This window comes from Ranitomeya variabilis, chromosome 2 (assembly GCF_051348905.1).
Source record: "Ranitomeya variabilis isolate aRanVar5 chromosome 2, aRanVar5.hap1, whole genome shotgun sequence".
Taxonomy (NCBI): domain Eukaryota; kingdom Metazoa; phylum Chordata; class Amphibia; order Anura; family Dendrobatidae; genus Ranitomeya; species Ranitomeya variabilis.
Window position 1 is genome coordinate 313,010,232 of NC_135233.1, and position 21,531 is coordinate 313,031,762.

General features: G+C 40.8%; 1 protein-coding gene across 5 annotated transcripts in view; it reads right to left on the minus strand.

Moving 5' to 3' along the window:
- The window catches only part of AFF2 (ALF transcription elongation factor 2), a 706,159-nt gene that overhangs the window by 34,410 nt on the left and 650,218 nt on the right, over nucleotides 1-21,531 (minus strand). For all 5 annotated transcript variants that reach the window (XM_077285241.1, XM_077285245.1, XM_077285243.1 and 2 more), the window contains one exon: nucleotides 21,178-21,314. In XM_077285241.1, coding sequence (XP_077141356.1) covers nucleotides 21,178-21,314 — 137 coding nt within the window. The remainder of the gene's footprint in view (nucleotides 1-21,177; nucleotides 21,315-21,531) is intronic.

Consider the following 21,531-nt stretch of genomic DNA (forward strand, 5'->3'; position numbering starts at 1 on the left):
TAAGTGTGCCTGTGGCAGATGCTGAGACTTAGTGGGGGGATCACCTGCCATTCTATCATGCACACTGCCGAAGGCAAACATTGGAAGGACATGAACCCTCCAGAGGAACATTAATTGCATTATTTTTTTTTGTTTGGAACATCATTGATAGGAATATTTTCTAGTGCTGAAATACAATTCTAATTCTATAATTGTTTAAGAAAAATCTATATCACAATTTTCACAGCGTGTTAGATCGGAGAATCAATCAATTATGGCTAATATGGAGAAAAATAGGAACACCTGTCCTGCCAAAAACAGCAAAAAAACTACTGATGTGTCCTCACTAACTTTTCTTAAATTGCATTAGAGTAACTAAACTTTCCGCAGTTTTTCTAATATTTTGCAAGTACTCTAATGGCCTACAGATTATTAGTGGTTTGGTCCCATGACCCCTACAATCTCTCATAAGACCCACCAGACGTGCAAAGCTCAGGAGACAGGATCATGCACAGAATGGAGTGCGGATTCAATAGAAAGCTATGAAATCTAGGCTGTCTACTGAACACGTACTATGTGTGGACACGAAGTGTGGAGCTGTGCACTTCTGTCTCCTGAGCTGTGTACTTCTTGGAGGACTTGACGTGCCAGAAAAAATTCTGATGAAAATTTTGTTACTTGTTAAGCAACACAATTTGCCATGATACCTATTAAATCTGATCTTGTGACATCCAGCAAAAAAAAGTATGCATCGAACATATATGCTTTTTTTAAACATAAGAGCTGCAGATAGGTAACGGATACCGACTTAGAGCATCCATCAAGGTATCCAATGGAACTATCCGGTGCCATATATCTTGAAATATATTGGATTCATAGAGAAGTTCATGGGTTTGCGCCAAATATGGAAGTTGTGCCCTATCCAAAAAGATGAGGGGGACCAATCCTGATTTCAGGCTCTGCAGAACCACTTCTGAGTGGAGAAGTTGAGCATGTGCACCTCCACTCATTTCATACTCTATGAGACTTCAGTAGATAGTTGGCATACCTTAGTTCTCAGCAATCTCTGGCAGTCTCTACTGAGATATGACTTGGCAGAGCCCATTCTTGGGATCTATAGGAGTCCCAGCAGCAAGACCTCCAGCAATCAGGAAATTCTCATCTATCCTGTGGATAGGACATGACTTCCATACTTGGTACAAACCATTTAAACAGAGCATGTCATCAGGAATTTATACCTCAAATTAATGTCATGTTTATAAAGGTGGTTTAATGGTGATAAAAGCTTCAACTTTCTAGTAAAAATCCATTTAGCTGATTTAGAGAAATACAAAGTTGAAAGTGTATGCTAATGATTTGCAAATGCAGTGGGGCGGGCATTGCACATACAGCTCTCCCGCCTCTCTCCCTATCCCCACCCACGACATGCTTCCTATCTCTGACTGACTGCCTTCTGTCTCTGACTCACTCATGCTTCAGTGACCTGTCAGTCAGAAACAGGAAGGAAGCAATAGGCAGAGAAAAGGCAGAGAAGCAGAGGAGTGGTAAATGCAGACCGCCCACCGTAGCTTTGCTCCGTGCTACTTCTAAAAACTCTGATTGTGTCACAACTGCTGCACCCACTAAACTAAGTGATACATCATTGGAATCGGGGTCTCTTTCTCTACATTATGCTGCTCTCAGATGAGGTAGCAAAAGCCTGGAAGCAGATTCCCTTTAATTCTTACTATATATAATATGCACAGTGCTTCTAAGGCTGATATTTTATTTACATCACAAGATCATATATAACTCTGTGCTGGGATCACATTTCTCTCTCTGATTATCCTCTATTGAAGCAGATGAGGCTGAAGAAGATTCATTTCATTTGGGCAGAAGAAAACTATATACAAATAAAATAATAATAATAATAATAATTAACCCCTCAGTGACAGAGCCAATTTGGTACTTAATGACCGAGCCAATTTTTACAATTCTGACCACTGCCACTTTATGAGGTTATAACTCTGGAAAGCTTTAACGGATCCCGCTGATTCTGAGAACGTTTTTTCATGACATATTGTACTTCATGTTAGTGGTAACAATTCTTCGATATTACTTGCGATTATTTATGAAAAAAATGGAAATATGGCAAAAAAAAATTAAAATTTAGCAATTTTCAAACTTTGTATTTTTATGCCCTTAAATCAGAGAGATATGTCACACAAAATAGTTAATAAATAACATTTCCCACATGTCTACTTTACATCAGCACAATTTTGGAAACAATTTTTTTTGTTGTTAGGAAGTTACAAGGGTTAAAAGTTAACCAGCGATTTATCATTTTTCCAACAAAATTTACAAAACCATTTTTTTAGGGACCATCTCACATTTAAAATCACTTTGAGGGGTGTACATGAAGAAAATACCCAAACTTGACACCATTCTAAAAACTACACCTCTCAAGGTGCCCAAAACCACATTCAAGAAGTTTATTAACTGGGTATGCTAGAAAAGAATAAGATGTAATCTCCGCGCTAACTGCGTTGAAGAAAAAAGTACACTGAACCTAAATGTTGCCAAAAAATATATATATATAATATGTATAAGAGGTGTGCTGGTACTCACTTATTTGGCATAGATGGTAGACGTATGATAGGATAATTGCTGGCTGGTGCAGCTGTAGAAAGGACTTTAATACTTGAAAAAGAAAAGTATATATACCATATGCTGGAAATTAATATGATGGTATTAGTTACGTAGCTGTAAGCTCGTGTAATGTGTTAAAGGAAAAGGAGAGTACTTACGGGTGCTAGCAGGCGATGCTGCGTGCACTATAGAGTTACTACTCAGTAAGCGGTGGGCTAGAATGTGACGTCACAAGGTAGCGAGGACGGATGCTCAGTAGGGAATTGACCAACGCGTTTCGAGAGGTATCTCCTCTCTTCGTCAGGGCTATCCCTATACCCGGCTGCCCACCTTTATATATACCTTTGTCCTGGATCAACATAGGCGGTAAAACCTATGTGTCTGATGGTTAGAGGCTGGATGTATGTTAAAGGAAGGAACAAATGAATGGTATGGAGTATTGCGGACAATAATAATATTCACCCTTGTAGGGGACCGGGTGATACAGTGCATGTAGATATGAGTCTATGAGACTGTGCTTGGAATTAAAATGAACATACCAATATTTAGAATTACAATATAAGATACAAAAACAACTTTAATAAATATATATATAAGAAGGATTAAAATTTTTTACAATTTTTTAAAAACGGAATCCACACAAAGTGTATGATAAAATATCCTAAGGGTATGCTTACCTTGGGGTCCTGCCGAACACATCTGGAAGTAAGTGCGCTCTTCCACTACAATATCTTTAGGGCACTACATTTGGTTACCCTGCTATGTATCATTAATATATTCTATTTAGGCTTGGCAGTAGCTCCTCATTATATCGCTCAAGTATACCTTCCTCCAGTCTGCATTTTCCATGGGCCGGTAATCCACCTAGTTTCAGCCCACCGCTTACTGAGTAGTAACTCTATAGTGCACGCAGCATCACCTGCTAGCACCCGTAAGTACTCTCCTTTTCCTTTAACACATTAAACGAGCTTACAGCTACGTAACTAATACCATCATATTAATTTCCAGCATATGGTATATATACTTTTCTTTTTCAAGTATTAAAGTCCTTTCTACAGCTGCACCAGCCAGCAATTATCCTATCATACGTCTACCATTTATGCCAAATAAGTGAGTACCAGCACACCTCTTATACATATTATATATATATTTTTTTTTGGCAACATTTAGGTTCAGTGTACTTTTTTCTTCAACGCAGTTAGCGCGGAGATTACATCTTATTCTTTTCTAGCATACCCATTTTTTACAGGTATATACACAGAACCTGTTTATAATCTCCAGCTGCTTCTGTACTCTCCTTTATCCCTGTCGATAGTGGTAAGCGCCAGTGGTATTTTCTAAGTTTATTAACTCTTTACGTGCTTCACAGCAACTGAAACAATGTGGAAGGAAAAAATGAACATTTAACTTTTTTTGCAAACATTTTACTTCAGAACCAATTTTTTTTATTTTCACAAGGTAAAAAGAGAAAATGAACCACAAATTTTGTTGTGCAATTTCTCCTGAATACGCCGATACCCCATATGTGGGGGTAAACCACTGTTTGGGCAGGGCATGGAAGAGAAGGAGCACCATTTGACTTTTTCAATGCAGAATTGGCTGGAATTGAGATCGGATGCCATGTCGCTTTTGGAGAGCCCCTGATGTGCCTAAACAGTGGAAACCCCCCACATGTGACACCATTTTGAAAACTAGACCCCTTATGGAACTTATCTAGATGTGTGTTGAGTACTTTGAACCCCCAGGTGCTTCACAGAAGTTTATAACCTGGTGCCGTGAAAATAAAAAAATCGCATTTTTTCTACAAAAATGATATTATTGCCCCCAAATTTTTATTTTCACAAGGGTAACAGGAGAAATTAGACCACGAAAGTTGTTGTGCAATTTGTCCTGAGTACGCCAATACCCCATATGCGGGGGTAAACCACAGTTTGGGTTAAAGGCAGAGCTTGGAAGACAAGGAGTTCCGTTTGACTTTTTCAATGCAGAGTTGGCTGGAATTGAGAATGGACGCCATGTCGCGTTTGGAGAGCCCCTGATGTGCCTAAACAGTGGAAACTCCCCACAAGTGACACCATTTTGGAAACTAGACCCCCTATGGAACTTATCTAGATGTGTGGTGAGCACTTTAAACCACGAAGGGCTTCACAGAAATTTATAAAGTAGAGCCGTGAAGATAAAAAATCCTTTTTTTTCCCCTCAAAAATGATTTTGTAGCCAGCAATTTTTTATTTTCTCAAGGGTAACAGGAGAAATTGGACCCCAAAATTTGTTGACAAGTTTGTCCTGAGTACGCTGATACCCCATATGTGGGGGGACCACTGTTTGGGCACATGGCAGAGCTCAGAAGGGTAGGAGCGCCGTTTTGGAATGCAGACTTTGATGGAATGGTCTGCGGGCGTTACGTTGCGTTTGAAGAGCCCCTGATGTACCTAAACAGTAGAAACCCCCCCACAAGTGACCCCATTTTCGAAACTAGACCCCCAAAGGAACTTATCTAGATGTGTGTTGAGAATTTTGAACGCCCAAGTGCTTCACAGAAGTTTATAATGCAGAGTCGTGAAAATAAAAAATAAAAAATTTCCACAAAAAGGAATTTTTAACCCCAAGTTTTTATTTTCACAAGGGTAACAGGACAAATTGGACCCCAAAAGTTGTTGTCCAATTTGTCCTGAGTACACTGATACCCCATGTGTGGGGGTAAACCACTGTTTGGGCGCACGGCAGAGCTCGGAAGGGAAGGAGCGTAGTTTTGGAATGCAGACTGATAGAATGGTCTGCGGGCGTTATGTTGCGTTTGCAGAGCCCCTGATGTACCTAAACAGTAGAAATCCCCCACAAGTGACCCTATTTTGGAAACTAGACCCCCCAAACAACTTATCTAGATGTGTGGTGAGCACGTTGAACGCCCAAGTGCTTCACAGAAGTTTATAAAGCAGTCGTGAAAATAAAAAAATATTTCTTTTCCACAAAAATGATTTTTTTTTTGGCCCCCAATTTTTTTTATTTTCACAGAAGTTTATAATGCAGAGTCGTGAAAATAAAAAAATTTTTCCACAAAAAGGATTTTTTAGCCCCCAAGTTTTTATTTTCACAAGGGTAACAGGAGAAATTGGACCCCAAAAGTTGTTGTCCAATTTGTCCTCCGTTTGCAGAGCCCCTGATGTACCTAAACAGCAGAAACCCCCCACAAGTGACCCCATTTTGGAAACTAGACCCCCCCAAGGAACTTATCTCTGTGGTGAGAACTTTGAATGCCCAAGTGCTTCACAGAACTTTATAATATAGAGTCGTGAAAATAAAAAATATTTTTTTTTCCACAAAAAAGATATTTTAGCCCCTAAGTTTTTATTTTCACAAGGGTAACAGGAGAAATTGGACTCCAATAGTTGTTGTCCAATTTGTCCTGAGTATACTGATGCCCCTTATCTGGGGGTAAACCACTGTTTGGGCACACGGCAGAGCTCAGAAGGGAGGGAGCACCATTTGACTTTTTGAGCGCAAAATTGGCTGTCGCGTTTGGAGACCCTCTGATGTACCTAAACAGTGGAAACCCCCCCAATTCTAACTTCAACCCTAACCCCAACACACCCCTAACCCTAATCCCAACCCGATCCATAATCCTAATCACAGCCCTAACCATAACCCTAATCACAACCCTAACCCCAAAACACCCCTAACCCCAATCCTAACCATAACCCTGATCAAAACCCTAAGCCCAACACACCCCTAATCCTAATCTCAACCCTAACCTCAAACCTAACCCTAATCCCAATACACCCCTAACCCTTATCCCAACCCTAACCTTAACCCTAATCCCAAACGTAACCCTAATGCCAACCCTAATACCGACCCTAACCCTAATCCAAACCCTAATCCCAACCCTAACCCTAATCCCAACCCTAGCCCCAGGATCACCGGTAAGTATAACAGGGTCCCCGATCTCCCTATTTCTCTGTCCTCAAATGTGCGATCATATCAGAGGACAGAGAATGACACATTGCTTTTTTTTGTGGCTGCCGGTAAACAGTTAATTACCGGCGATCGCAAAACAGGGGTCGGTAAAAACCGACCCCTATCATGTTCTTTGGGGTCTCGGCTGCCCCCGGAAGCCGAGACCCCAAAGATCTTCTGGGTGCCGGCCGGCGAGCGCACTGCGCATGCGCCAGCCATTTTTTTTGCCGGAACAAGATGACGGCGCCCATCAGGAGCCACGAGGGGCACCGGGGGAGACGGGTGAGTATCGGGGGCAATCGGGGACCCCATTTCTCTGTCCTCTGATGTGCGATCAAATCGGAGGACAGAGAAATTAAATGGGAAATCGTGGGGGTTTTTTTGCGACCGCCGGTGAACGGTTAATTACCGGCAATGGCAACCCGGGGGTCACTAAAAAGATAGCAGACAGTTCTTCCTTCCAGTAGCCACAGACAACTGGCTGCTAGACCACTGACCTGCGAAACAATTCACTCATCTCTATTTGTTAATTCCAGAGTGCATTATCTACAGATGACTATCTGCCAAATATCCAACCTGATTAGGAACACATATGCCCAAGAGTAGTTACATCATTTTTCATTGGATGCTTCTCTTTTGGCATAGTATATTTTGGATTGTAAGGTGCATGGTATTGTCCAGTCAATGTTGGATTTTGTTTTGTACGGTTATGTAATCTTGGCCATAGGCTAATGAACGCTCTAATATCTAAAGTAACGGGCTTGGGGCTAAATTGTAATGCAAATCTTAGACCTCGTTAAGGTGTCAGTTTCTTTCTCATATGTGAAAATTATGGAGTGACTTTCATCAGTGTTTGTTCAGCGTGTCTATCAGTGATTTTCTGAGGATGTAGATTGAGCGCCCTGCTCAGAGTTTGGCTTCTACGCTCTCGGTGTTATGGCAGTAGTACAGTAGCTAATATCAGATACCGGGAACAGCGGCGGAGACTCAGTGCTGGGATCAGGGAGGATGAGTAAAAATGTGTTTCGTTATTTCTTTAATAAACTGCACCCGGAAACCGTTATTTTCTGAAAGGGGACTAAGCTTTTGACAAACTTTTCTTTAGGACTTTTCTCACTGGTCCCAAGGTAGTCTGTTAGGCTTCTTTCACATTTCCGTTGTTTTGAAACCGTCACAATGCGTCGTTTTGGAGAAAAAACGCATCCTGCAAAGTTGCCCGCAGGATGCGTTTTTGCACCATAGACTTGCATTAGTGACGCATTGCGACATATGGCCATACGTTGCATGCGTCGTCCACTGGATGCGTCGGGTTTTGGCGGCCCGCCGTTTTGAAAAAAGGTTCAAGGGAACGTTTTTTCGTACGTTGCATCCTGCATTTTTAGCTGCGCATGCCCGGGCGGAGATCTCTCTCTCTCCTCCCCGGAACTTTAGAATGGGCAGCGGACTCACTGAAATACTGTGTCTGCTGCTCACATTATGCACAAACTCACAAACGCATGTCGGTACGTCGCGCCGATGCTTTGTGACAGCCCCGTACTGACGTAAGTGTGAAAGTAGCCTAATGACTACAACTGACAACCATACAGAATCATGAGACTCAGGATCATAAGTGATAAACATGGAACGACATCAAGGCAAGTCACAGGATGTTTCGAATCGCTTATACCCAGGTTATTCCACGTTTAGTCTTAGGCAAATGTTTCATACACAAGATAGCGCACAAACAATGCATGGACCAGAATATAAAAAAGCAGAAGAAGGTATAAGAAATCAGCTATGAACCAGCCAAAGAGGAGTTTTATCTACAAGAAATAATGCCCCTTTCTGGCTATAACAATCTCTATAAATGTAATATTGATATGACAAAACTTGTATAAAAGTATTTATTTGAAACACCTAATATTTTCCACTTCCTACCGAATAAAATTGCTGCCAAGATTATCTCTTTATGGTCCAAATCCTATGAGCTTATGATCCATAAGCCTAAGGACTTGTGCACATGACAATATTTTCTATCCGACAGAACATGGGATTGCACGAGGACCCATGTTATGCTATGGGGCCATGCACATGTTAGATTTCTTTCTCGAACTGAGACAGTCCCAAAAAAAAATTGCAGCACGCCCTTATTGGATCCAATGATAGCGCACTTGGCCATGCAAGTCAATGAGTGTGTGGAAAACATCGGACTGCACTTGGATGACTACTGACTACAGCCCGATGTTCACTGACTGACAGAATGGAGATGAAGACATTTTTTTCTCCATTTTTTCTTCATCCGAAAAAAATCAGACAACATTATGATCACACTGGTCAAACTCTGGTCAGAGTGTGATTAGCTTCACACTCTCGGATGACCCTAACCTAAAAAAATGTCAATTTAACAACTGCCCTGCTTCTACTTTCTTGTAATGAACTGTTTATACATTTAGTATGGCTTCTCAGAGGAGTCTAGTGGCTTCAGATTAGCTTCTAAATGTAAGTATTACTCTGCATTCACACATCCAAAGACCGGCGGCCAATGCTGGCATTACAGCTCACTGCCGAGATCGCAAAACACAGCTATGGGAACACAGTCTAAGGGTAATGCCCAAGTTGAGTATTTGCAGAAATTTTTTCATCAGCAGAAAACAGTGTTGGCATGAAAAATGTGACATCTGATTCCAGAAGATTTCAAAAAATGCTTTGATGGGGCAACTCTACAAGGAAAAAATAAGCTGCACGTGCATGAGATTTCAGAAGTCTTGCCTTTTTGGAAGTGCATTTTGAACAGCAAGGTGGATTGCTATTGAGGGGAAATAGAGAAAAAAAAAATCTATAAATCTTCAGCATAGCGAGTGTGAGCGAGCTGAGTGTGACCTGAGCGTAAGTGTGAACGGCGGTAAGTGTGACTTGTGATTCAGTGAAGAGGTATTTGGAAAGCCTTTAACAAATACCTGTGTGAATTGGTGTGAGTTGCTGAATTGGGAGTAGCTATATTCACAAAGGGTTAACTTAGGGTGTGGGCTCATAATTAAGGGGTTATAAGGGGCAGGTGTTTGGGGCTCAAGTCCTTTTTGGAAGTGCATTTGAACAGCAAGGTGGATTGCTGTTGAGGGGAAATTGAGAATTTTTTTTTTATAAATCTTCAGCATAGCGAGTGTGAGCGAGCTGAGTGTGACCTGAGTGTAAGTGTGAATGGCGGTAAGTGTGACTTGTGATTCAGTGACTTTGGAATCAGGGAGTTTCCAAGGGAGGAATTGCTGTGTTTTTTATTAATACTTTGTATTTATTTTTTATTTAACATTTCTGTGTGGTGCAATCCCCATTAGAAAATGTGCTCCACTATTGTTAATGCCATCCAGTGCACATCTTGCCACATGTATGCAATCCTTGATCAACCCGTCGAGGGTGCATACTGCTGTGCGAGATGTGAGCACGTTGAGCATTTTGAAGTCCAGATTCTGGATCTAAATGTGCAGCTGGAAACACTGAGATCCATTGACAACATGGAAAGGAGTCTTCTGCTCACTGAGCAGATGCTCAATGGGATAGATGAGGGGGGGATTGTAGGATGGAGCTGCAGGACAGTGAAGTAGCAAGCTGGGTGACATTTAGGAAGCGGGGTAGAGGGAAGAGTGCCAGGGAGGCTAGTCCTGATCTGGCACACCCTAACAAGTTTGCTAAGTTGGCAGATGAGGGGGATGCCAGTACAGGGGTAGCACTGCTGCAGCCAGGCATGTCCTCTGAAAGCCGGAGGAGTGACTGCTCCAGCAAGGAGGGAAATAGAAGGGCAGGGCAGGCCAGACAGGTACTGGTAGTGGGGGACTCAATTATTAGGGGAACAGATAGGGCAATCTGTCACAAAGACAGGGATCGTCGAACGGTGTGCTGCCTACCTGGCGCTCGAGTCCGACACATCGCTGATCGGGTGAAAAGATTACTGGGACGGGCTGGTGAGAACCCAGCGGTCATGGTGCACATTGGCACAAATGACAAAGTTAGAGGTAGGTGGAAGGTCCTTAAAGATGATTTCAGGGAATTAGGCTGCAAGCTGAAAGCAAGGACCTCCAACGTGGTATTTTCCGAAATACTGCCTGTACCATGTGCCACGCCAGAGAGGCAACGGGAAATTAGGGAGGTTAGTAAGTGGCTCAAGAATTGGTGTAGGAAGGAGGGGTTTGGGTTCCTGCAGAACTGGGCCGACTTCTCAGTTGGCTACAGGCTCTACGCTAGGGACGGGCTGCACCTCAATAGGGAAGGTGCAGCTGTGCTGGGGGAGAAAATGGCTAGAAGGTTGGAGGAGTGTTTAAACTAGGGATTGGGGGGAGGGTATTCAATTTATAGGAGGGGAAGATAGTGCAGATAGAGACCTGGGCACAAATAAGGAAGTTGGGGGTGGCGGTGGCGGCATGGGGGGTGGGGTTAGAACAGTTAATAATTTAAGAAAGAATAGAGGTACAGAGAGGAACATCAAGTGCATGTATACTAATGCCAGAAGCCTCGCCAACAAAATGGACGAATTAGAACTAATGTTGTTGGAGCATACTTATGACATGGTGGGGATATCTGAAACATGGCTGGATGAGAGCCATGACTGGGCTGTTAACTTGCAGGGCTATAGCCTGTTCAGAAATGACCGTACAGATAAGCGAGGGGGTGGGGTGTGTCTATATGTAAAATCTTCCTTAAAACCCATCCTGCGCGATAATATAGGTGAATTTAATGAAAATGTAGAGTCCCTGTGGGTGGAGATAAGGGGAGGGGGAAAAAATAATAAATTACTGATAGGGGTTTGTTATAAATCTCCAAAAATAATGGAAGCAATGGAGAATATCCTCGTAAAGCAAATAGATGAAGCTGTGACTCAAGGAGAAGTCATTATTATGGGGGACTTCAACTACCCTGAAATAGATTGGGGAACAGAAACCTGCAGTTCCAGCAAAGGTAATCGGTTTTTGACAACTATGAGAGATAATTACTTTTCACAACTGGTTCAGGACCCAACAAGAAGGGGGGCACTGCTAGACCTAATATTAACCAACAGGCCAGACCGCATATCAAATATAAGAGTTGGGGGTCACTTGGGGAATAGTGATCACAAAATAATAAGTTTTCGTGTATCCTTTAATAAGATGTGTAGTAGAGGGGTGACAAGGACACTAAACTTCAGGAGGGCAAATTTCCAACGGATGAGAGAGGATCTTGGTGCAATTAACTGGGACGATATCCTGAGACATAAAAATACACAAAGAAAATGGGAGACGTTTATTAGCATCCTGGATAGGACCTGTGCACAGTATATACCGTATGGGAATAAACATACTAGAAATAGGAGGAAACCAATATGGCTAAATAGAGCTGTAAGGGGCGCAATAAGGGACAAAAAGAAAGCATTTAGAGAATTAAAGGAAGTAGGTAGTGAGGAGGCATTAAATAAATACAAAAAATTAAATTCTGTAAAAAGCAAATCAAGGCAGCAAAGATTGAGACAGAGAGACTCATTGCCAGAGAGAGCAAAAATAACCCCAAAATATTCTTTAACTACATAAATAGTAAGAAATAAAAAAATGATAGTGTTGGCCCCCTTAAAAATAGTCTGGGTGAAATGGTGGATGAGGATGAGGAAAAAGCCAATATGCTAAATGACTTTTTTTCATCAGTATTTACAAAAGAAAATCCCATGGCAGACAAAATGACTAGTGATAAAAATTAAATGTCACCTGCTTAACCCAGCAGGAAGTACGGCAGCTTCTAAAAATCACTAAAATTGACCAATCTCCGGGCCCGGATGAGATACACCCTCGAGTACTGCAGGAATTAAGTACAGTCATTGATAGACCATTATTTTTAATCTTTAAAGACTCCATAATAACAGGGTCTGTACCACAGGACTGGCGTATAGCAAATGTGGTGCCAATATTCAAAAAGGGGACAAAAACTGAACTGGGTAATTATAGGCCAGTAAGCTTAACCTCTACTGTGGGTAAAATCCTGGAGGGCTTTCTAAGGGATGCTATACTGGAGTATCTGAAGAGGAATAACCTCATGACCCAGTATCAGCACGGGTTTACTAGGGACCGTTCATGTCAGACTAATTTGATCAGCTTCTATGAAGAGGTAAGTTCCGGACTGGACCAAGGGAGCCCAGTGGATGTAGTGTATATGGACTTTTCAAAAGCTTTTGATACGGTGCCACACAAAAGGTTGTTACTAGTGTTGAGCATTCCGATACCGCAAGTATCGGGTATCGGCCGATATTTGCTGTATCGGAATTCCGATACCGAGTTCTGATATTTTTGTGATATCGGAAATCGGAAGTTCCCAGTGTATGGTTCCCAGGGTCTGGAGGAGAGGAGACTCTCCTTCAGGCCCTGGGATCCATATTCATGTAAAAAATAAAGAATTAAAAAATATGGATATACTCACCCCTCCGGCGGCCCCTGGACCTTACCGATGTAACCGGGAGCCTCCGTTCCTAAGAATGAGGAGTTTAGGACCTGCGATGACATCGCTGCTTGTGATTGGTCGCGTGAGCGGTCACATGAGCGGTCACGCGACCAATCACAAGCCACGACGTCATCGAAGGTCCTAAACTCCTCATTCTTAGGAACGGAGGCTGCCGGTTACATCGGTAAGGTCCAGGGCTCGTCCGAGGGTGAGTATATCCATATTTTTTATTTTAATTCTTTATTTTTTACATGAATATGGATCCCAGGGCCTGAAGGAGAGTTTCCTCTCCTTCAGACCCTGGGAACCATCCAGGATAGCTTCCGATACTTGTGTCCCATTGACTTGTATTGGTATCGGTATCGGCGATATCTGATATTTTTCGGATATCGGCCGATACTATCCGATACCGATACTTTCAAGTATCGGAAGGTATCGCTCAACACTAGTTGTTACATAAAATGAGAATAATGGGGATAGGGGAAAATATGTGTAAGTGGATTGAGAGCTGGCTCAGGGATAGGAAACAAAGGGTGGTTATTAATGGAGCACACTCGGACTGGGTCACGGTTAGCAGTGGGGTACCACAGGGGTCAGTATTGGGCCCTCTTCTTTTTAACATATTTATTAATGACCTTGTAGGGGGTATTCAGAGTAGAATTTCAATATTTGCAGATGACACTAAACTCTGCAGGGTAATCAATACAGGGGAGGACAATTTTATATTACAGGATGATTTATGTAAACTAGAAGCTTGGGCTGATAAATGGCAAATGAGCTTTAATGGGGATAAATGTAAGGTCATGCACTTGAGTAGAAGTAATAAGATGTATAACTATGTGCTTAATTCTAAAACTCTGGGCAAAACCGACAATGAAAAAGACCTGGGTGTATGACAAACTCATATTCAGTGGCCAGTGTCAGGCAGCTGCTACGAAGGCAAATAAAATAATGGGATGCATTAAAAGAGGCATAGATGCTCATGAGGAGAACATAATTTTACCTCTATACAAGTCACTAGTTCGACCACACTTAGAATACTGTGCACAGTTCTGGTCTCCGGTGTATAAGACAGACATAGCTGAACTGGAGCGGGTGCAGAGAAGAGCGACCAAGGTTATTAGAGGACTGGGGGGTCTGCAATACCAAGATAGGTTATTACACTTGGGGCTATTTAGTTTGGAAAAACGAAGGCTAAGGGATGATCTTATGTTAATGTATAAATATATGATGGGACAGTACAAAGACCTTTCTGATGATCTTTTTAATCATAGACCTGAGACAGGGACAAGGGGGCATCCTCTACGTCTGGAGGAAAGAAGGTTTAGGCATAATAACAGACGCGGATTCTATACTGTAAGAGCAGTGAGACTATGGAACTCTCTGCCGTATGATGTTGTAATGAGTGATTCATTACTTAAATTTAAGAGGGGACTGGATGCCTTTCTGGAAAAGTATAATGTTACAGGGTATATACACTAGATTCCTTGATAGGGCGTTGATCCAGGGAACTAGTCTGATTGCCGTATGTGGAGTCGCGAAGGAATATTTTTCCCCAAGGTGGAGCTTACTCTTTGCCACATGGTTTTTTTTTGCCTTCCTCTGAATCAACATGTTAGGGCATGTTAGGTTAGGCTATGGGTTAAACTAGATGGACTTACAGTCTTCCTTCAACCTTAATAACTATGTAACTTTTCTGGCACTGTAAAATGCTTATCATATTAAATAATAGTCCCTTATCCTCCAGCAATTTAAAAGACGTTCTGTAATAATAAGGGGTTTCTATGCAAACGTTACAGGTCTGATGTTCTCTATTATAATGCATCCCAAGAATACACCGCATTCCAGGAAATTGGATCCATTTTGTTAATACCTGTCCTCTTCTTGTAAATATTATTTCCCTTATGTTTGTATTATTACCAGCCTTATGTCACTTATTAATTGGAATAACCATATGTTTTAGTGAAACGTTCAGTTCATTTGGCTAGCCAAGCACTCTTCACACTATACACTTAGTGGCTCGGAAATCAATTCATCACATCTGATCACTGGTTCTTGAGGTCTAATGTAATTTCACAGGCTCTTGTGTTAGAATAAGTAATAGAGCTCAGTCTTGCATAAGAAGACTTTAAGATATCTAGACAGCCTAATTTAAAAGAGTAAGACAGAACAGGAACATTTACTGAGCTTAGTTTATGGATGTCCAGATCCAAATTACATGTTAAAAGCCTCAGCGTTATTGGCAATTTTGTATCCCCAAGTCAAACAACGTTTATTCAATCTTCTGCACACTGATCGGTGGGAAAATACAAGACAGAATAAGAGACAAAAGGGATGTTTCAATTTATACTGCTCATTAATATAACAGGTTGTCTATGGAATCTTTTGCTTTCTATTGCTAAATAGTGAGAGAAATTAGGGGAAAGTCAAATATCACAGTCCTGAAAGTGCCTTACAATATAATATCAACAAAATTATATATATACTTTATATATGTACTGTATATACTGCATATATATAATTGTGTTAATATTATTTTATTTTAAGGCAAGGAGCATGATATTTGATATACTGTGTTTCCCCGAAATACTATTAAAGTATTTTTTTGCTTTGAATGGTGGGTTAGGGTTTATTTTCAGGGGATGTCTTATTTTTTTACATCACCATCAATCCACATTTATTCTTGATAAAAACAACAACATTTATTCAAATATAATAATTTTATCACACATACACACTGCACATACATACACATGTATAAATACGTAGATACACACACCACATACACATGTATACATACTGTACATACCAGCCTGCTTCCTCTTCAGTTTCTCTAGACTCCTCCAGTTACATGATCTTTGGTTACATCATGGTCACAAGGCCGGTTCACATTAGCGTTTGCAGCAGCTGCGGAGGGCTGCGGACTTCCTCCGTGACATTAGGTACGCAGGTCGTGCTGCAGTATGCGGATGCTTCCGCATGCGTCGTATTGACAATGCGGTGACCAGCGTAGGACACAGCTTGTAGCAATTTTTTTTTTTTCCGCATCGTCAAAACGACGCATGCGGAAGCATCCGCATACTGCGGCGCAACCTGCATACCTAATGTTAAAGATAGGTACACAGGCCGCATGCTGGCCGCATGCAGAAATAGGTGGAGCTAGCGGCGGAGGTGCGGCCGAGGGCGGGGCTTCACGGAGGAAGTCCGCAGCTGCTACAAACGCTAGTGTAAAAGTAGCCTAACCTCGGAATACAAACGCTGGGGACCCATAAGAGAGTGGGGCCTCTGAGAAATTTCCAAGTTTTAACCCCCTAATGCCAGCTCTGACTCTAAGTAGGGCTTATTTTTCGGAGATATATATATATATATATATATATATATATATATATATATATAACAGGAAAAACATATTGAACACACCACTTTTCCCTGGTCCTTTTCTCATTATTACACATCATTTATGGTAATCTATGGTTTGATTTCTTTGCCTGTGTGGATTGGGTGGGTAGTCACCGACATCTGGTGACAATTTCATGTCAATAGCACCTTTAGAAATATATTTACTTAGAAAATTGGTGATGTGTTCAATACTTATTTCGCCCTGTGTCTATGTGTATATGACTATGCAAGAGAGATAGTTTATGAGAAAGTGGAGTCTCGGATGTCTAGAGATAAACATTACATAACTGTTGAGTTACAATTTACTGTTAGTTAAATAGATTTTGTATTTTTAATGTAGGTTTATTTGATGTTGTTCTAACACAAATAAAAGTGGCCACCATTTCATAGAAGTAATAACAATGCAAATATCTAGCATGTTGACTTAGTGGTTATCAGTGTTGCCTTGCTTTAAAGGGAACCTGTCACCCCCAAAATTGAAGGTGAGCTAAGCCCACCAGCATCAGGGGCTTATCTACAGCATTCTGGAATGCTGTAGATAAGCCCCTGATGTAGCCTGAAAGATGAGAAAAAGAGGTTATATTATACTCACCCAGGGGCGGTTCTGCTCCGATGGGCGTCGCGGTCCGTTCCGGGGCCTCTTACGATGACGTCTTCTTCTTGTATTCACATTGCGGCTCCGATGCAGGCGTACTTTGTCTTTCCTGTTGAGGGCAGAGCAAAGTACTGGAGTGCGCAGGCGCCGGGAAAGGTCAGAGAGGCCCAGCACCTGCGCACTGCAGTACTTTGCTCTGCCCTCAACAGGGCAGACAAAGTACGCCTGCGCCGGGGCCGCAGCAAGAAGACAAGAAGAGGACATCATCCTATGAAGATGGGAGGCCCGGACCGCGACGCCAATCGTACCGGGACCGCCCCTGGGTGAGTATAATATAACCTCTTTTTCTCATCTTTCAGGTACATTGGGGGCTTATCTACAGCATTACAGAATGCTGTAGATAAGCCCCTGATGCCGCTGGCCTTAGCTCACCTTCGATTTTGGGGGTGACAGGTTCCCTTTAATGTGTCCAAAGTTACAAACCCCAAAAAATGGCAACTCTTTCAGGCTGTCTGCATGTTTTTCCTTTGCATGGATCGCCTCCATCTTCTCCAGTTTCCTCTACACTCAAAATACATGCTGAGAAATTGGCCTTATGTGCGTATGAGACAGGGAAATTAGATTAAGAGTCTCATTAGGGACAGGGACGGATGTGATTGGTGACAAGCTTTGTACAACATATCAGAATATGGTGGTGCTATACATGATACAGAACATAAATTATTAATTTTCATTATAACTTGAGTTGGAGGTTGTGGAGGGGATTATTTTATCCTATTTATTGTCTATGCGGGTAGTGATATGGAGCTTCTCGTTAGCAATACAAACCTAATGATAAATCTTTCCAATACCTAGACACAATAGTGAATGAGTTTGCAGAATCCCTTGACCACCACTAGGTAAACATTCCGGAAATGCTATATGGATTCCATTCATTACTAAATAAACCCCTGTAAAAAGATTCAATTCAGCCCACAGACGGTAGAATAAACATCAGGTTGACATTGTCATTCAAGATAAAAAGCAACAAAGAAAACAACAGCAAGACACACGCCATTCCTGGAAAGCGACTGTCACCTTCAAGTATTTAGAACATAAATGAGCAGACCTTTCTGATTTAGCATTGATACAATTTAATAAACAGGTTGATACTATACATTTCTAATGGTTTGTGATCTCTCTCTGATGTCTGTGAAGAATATATGAAGACCCCTTTTGAGCATCCATTTGTGAAGTTATTACAGTTCTCGCTGCACTTAGTATCAGGTATCGCGTTCTCTCAATAAAAGTCAGCGGGGATGAGCGCACCATGCCGACCCCTCAAGAGCAGAAATCTGTTCCAGCTACAACCTTTGGCCTCTTGATATGATACCAATGATTAGGTGTCAAAATATTCTGTCTAAAGATATTATTCGCAGAAATAAGGTGACTACCTGCCATGATGATCTTGAGAAACAATGTTCATAATCATAGTCATTCTGTTCTTTTGTTTCGTTGTGACAATATTGAAAGAGAGTGATCTCCAGAATGTGACTTCATAGAATAAAAGTCCAATTTTATTTAGAACATATTAAAAACAAGTGTTTGTCCTGGTACATGGTACTGTACATGTAGGGTCCCTGGTAGTCCTACCGACGCATTTCGACCATTCAGGTCTTACTCATGGTGTCATTTGATACCATGAGTAAACACTTCTTTTTAATATGTTCTAAATAAAATTGGACTTTTATTCTATGAAGTCACACACTGGAGATCACTCTTTTTCATCCTTTTGCCATGGACAACGCCTCTGATCAGGGCGGCTCCTTGCGTGGATAGACTTTGGATTTCTGCGTAGACTGGTGAGCTGACTTTTCCTCCTTTCTCTTTTCCTCGATATATGTTGTGACAATAATAGTTTATTCGAGTCTTTCCAACTAATATTAATTGGCAGTGTAATAGTCACAAAAAAGATCCTGCAGGTCATAGGACAAATTAATTCCAATTAGCAGAATTTATGTATGACTAAAGCTTTGCATCTCCAGATAAAGTCTTCTTGTGAGGGGCGTAACTTGAATCTCATGAACCCCCAATGTAAAATCCCCAACAAAAATCCCCAATATCTACAAATCTATCTATTCTCTATCTCGTATCTATCTATCTATCTATCTATCTATCTATCTATCTATCTATCTATCTATCTATCTATCTATCTATCTATATCTATCTCATATACAGCTCTGGCAAAAATTAAGAGACCACCACATCAAAACCCTGCCATGGGCAGCTTATCTCCAGACGTGACCCCCCCGGAAAACCTCTGGAATGTAATTAAGAGGATGATGGATAGTCACAAGCCATCAAAGAAGAACTGCTTACATTTTTGCGCCAGAAGCAGTGTGAATGACTGGTGGAAAGTATGCCAAGACGCATGACAGCTGTGATTAAAAATCATGGTTATTCCACAAAATATTGATTTCTGAACTCTTCCTGAGTTAAAACCTTAGTATTGTTGTTTCTAAATGATTATGAACTTGTTTTCTTTGCATTATTTGAGGTCTGAAAGCACTGTTTTTTTTTTTAATTTTGACCATTTTTCTTTGTCAGAAAAAAAAATACAAAATGTATTGCTTGGAAATTCGGAGACATGTTGTCAGAAGTTTATAGACTAAAAGAACAATTTACATTTACTCAAAAATATATATAAAGAGAAAAATTTGAGAAACTGAACATTTTGCAGTGGTCTCTTAATTTTTGCCAGAGCTGTATATCTATTATCTATCTCATATCTATCTATCTATGTATCTATCCATCATCCATCTATCTATTATCTATCTATCATCTATCTCTCTCTATCACCTATCTATCACCTATTTATCTCTTTGTAAATATTTTTCCCAGCAATATGCGCTCCTGAAGGATGATGATGGAACTCGATATTCTGATTCAAGGATGATTTTTATTTCAAAATAAAATACAACTTGTTTTGACTTCTTAGAGTCTTCCTCAGGTATAATGTCAGGTATAATTACCTTGGATCTATACGCAGTATATCAAGACACCAAAAAGGTGAGTAGATTCACACTGAGTACACACCATTGGAAACTACTACACTCAGAAGTCTGCACTTCCCATTTCTCTCCCTATAATCCCCTCTTGTTTTATCTATTTATCTATCTATCTATAATATATTATCTATCTATCTATCTATCTATCTATCTATCTATCTATCTATCTATCTATCTATCTATCTATCTATCTATCTATCTATCTATCGTCTTTTAACTATATCCAGAAATATTTATATACAAAAAAGTCTGTTTTCTTACATTTGCCGTACATGTTTAGATATCTGGATTTGCTAAACTACCATAATAACAGTTTATAATTAGACTCCCGAGCCCTATTATGGATAGATCTTGTACGTATGGTTTAAGAGATCATTTCCCTCCGCTGCAAGGTCAAAGACACCCCATAGGGTTACGCTGGTGAATATCATTATTGCTTACACTTGTGCATGCCTTACACAATCTCTTGCCCTACTTTGTATGTAAAGACTAGTAACAGTCTGCTGAAATCAATATAGATTGAAATGTCTGCTCCATTTTGTCTGTTCCCTATTAAAAATAATAAAACATAATTATTTTACGTTCATTGAAAGGGAGGTTATATTCTCTAAATGAATCAATTGACGCATCAAATAAAATGAGCTGCCTAATGTCTGGAAAAGAAAAGGCAGCTGTAATTCACTTTAACTTTGTTGATTAAAGTTCACTTTTCTTCTCATCGACCTCATAGACCAAGGAAGCAGAAGAAAAGAACAATTCTACTCTGTAGGAAAAAAAACGATCAAAAACCTCTTGAACATAATTTTCTATTTAATATTGCACCCTTTAAAGGCAGGTCTCGCTGCCAAATATTACAATGATTGTACTTTATAGCCACCCACTACATCTCAATTTTAATTTTATGAATATTGCAAATTATAACAGTCACATTATAACCTCTAAAGGGGCTAATTTATAAAAGCGCTGTCCATCAATTACGCATTTTCCATCACATTAATAAAATGGCAAGAAGTAATTACGCTGACTTCAGAGATGAAGATGCCTTGAACAAATCATTATGCTGAAATTATTTTCTTTAAAAAACTTAGCAGGTTCTAATTACGACTGAAATGAGATAAGGAAAATGATCACAAAATAGACATTAACCTGATGAGTTCCACAGTTTCGGAGTACATGGTGTATGGAGATTTCGCTTCTAATGGATCTCGCTCCATAGCGTTCCCGCATTCGATGAACGAGAGGGCCGCGTCAGCATAATTCACAGCTTTGCCAAACTTCTCTATCTGAAACATTGCATAAGAATAGTGTTATAGAAAAGCTTATGATGCACAAGGCAGGATCAATCTATTTCACATAAGCCCAAGTCATCAAGATCGGCAATTTTCTTGACAGTCATGAAGAGGGGGGATGGTGGTATCAGACGCTCCTGAGTCAAGAGGAGGTGCATGCCTCTTCATGAATCAAGAGCGTCTGATGAGTTGTGTGAGCTTCTGTGTGCTA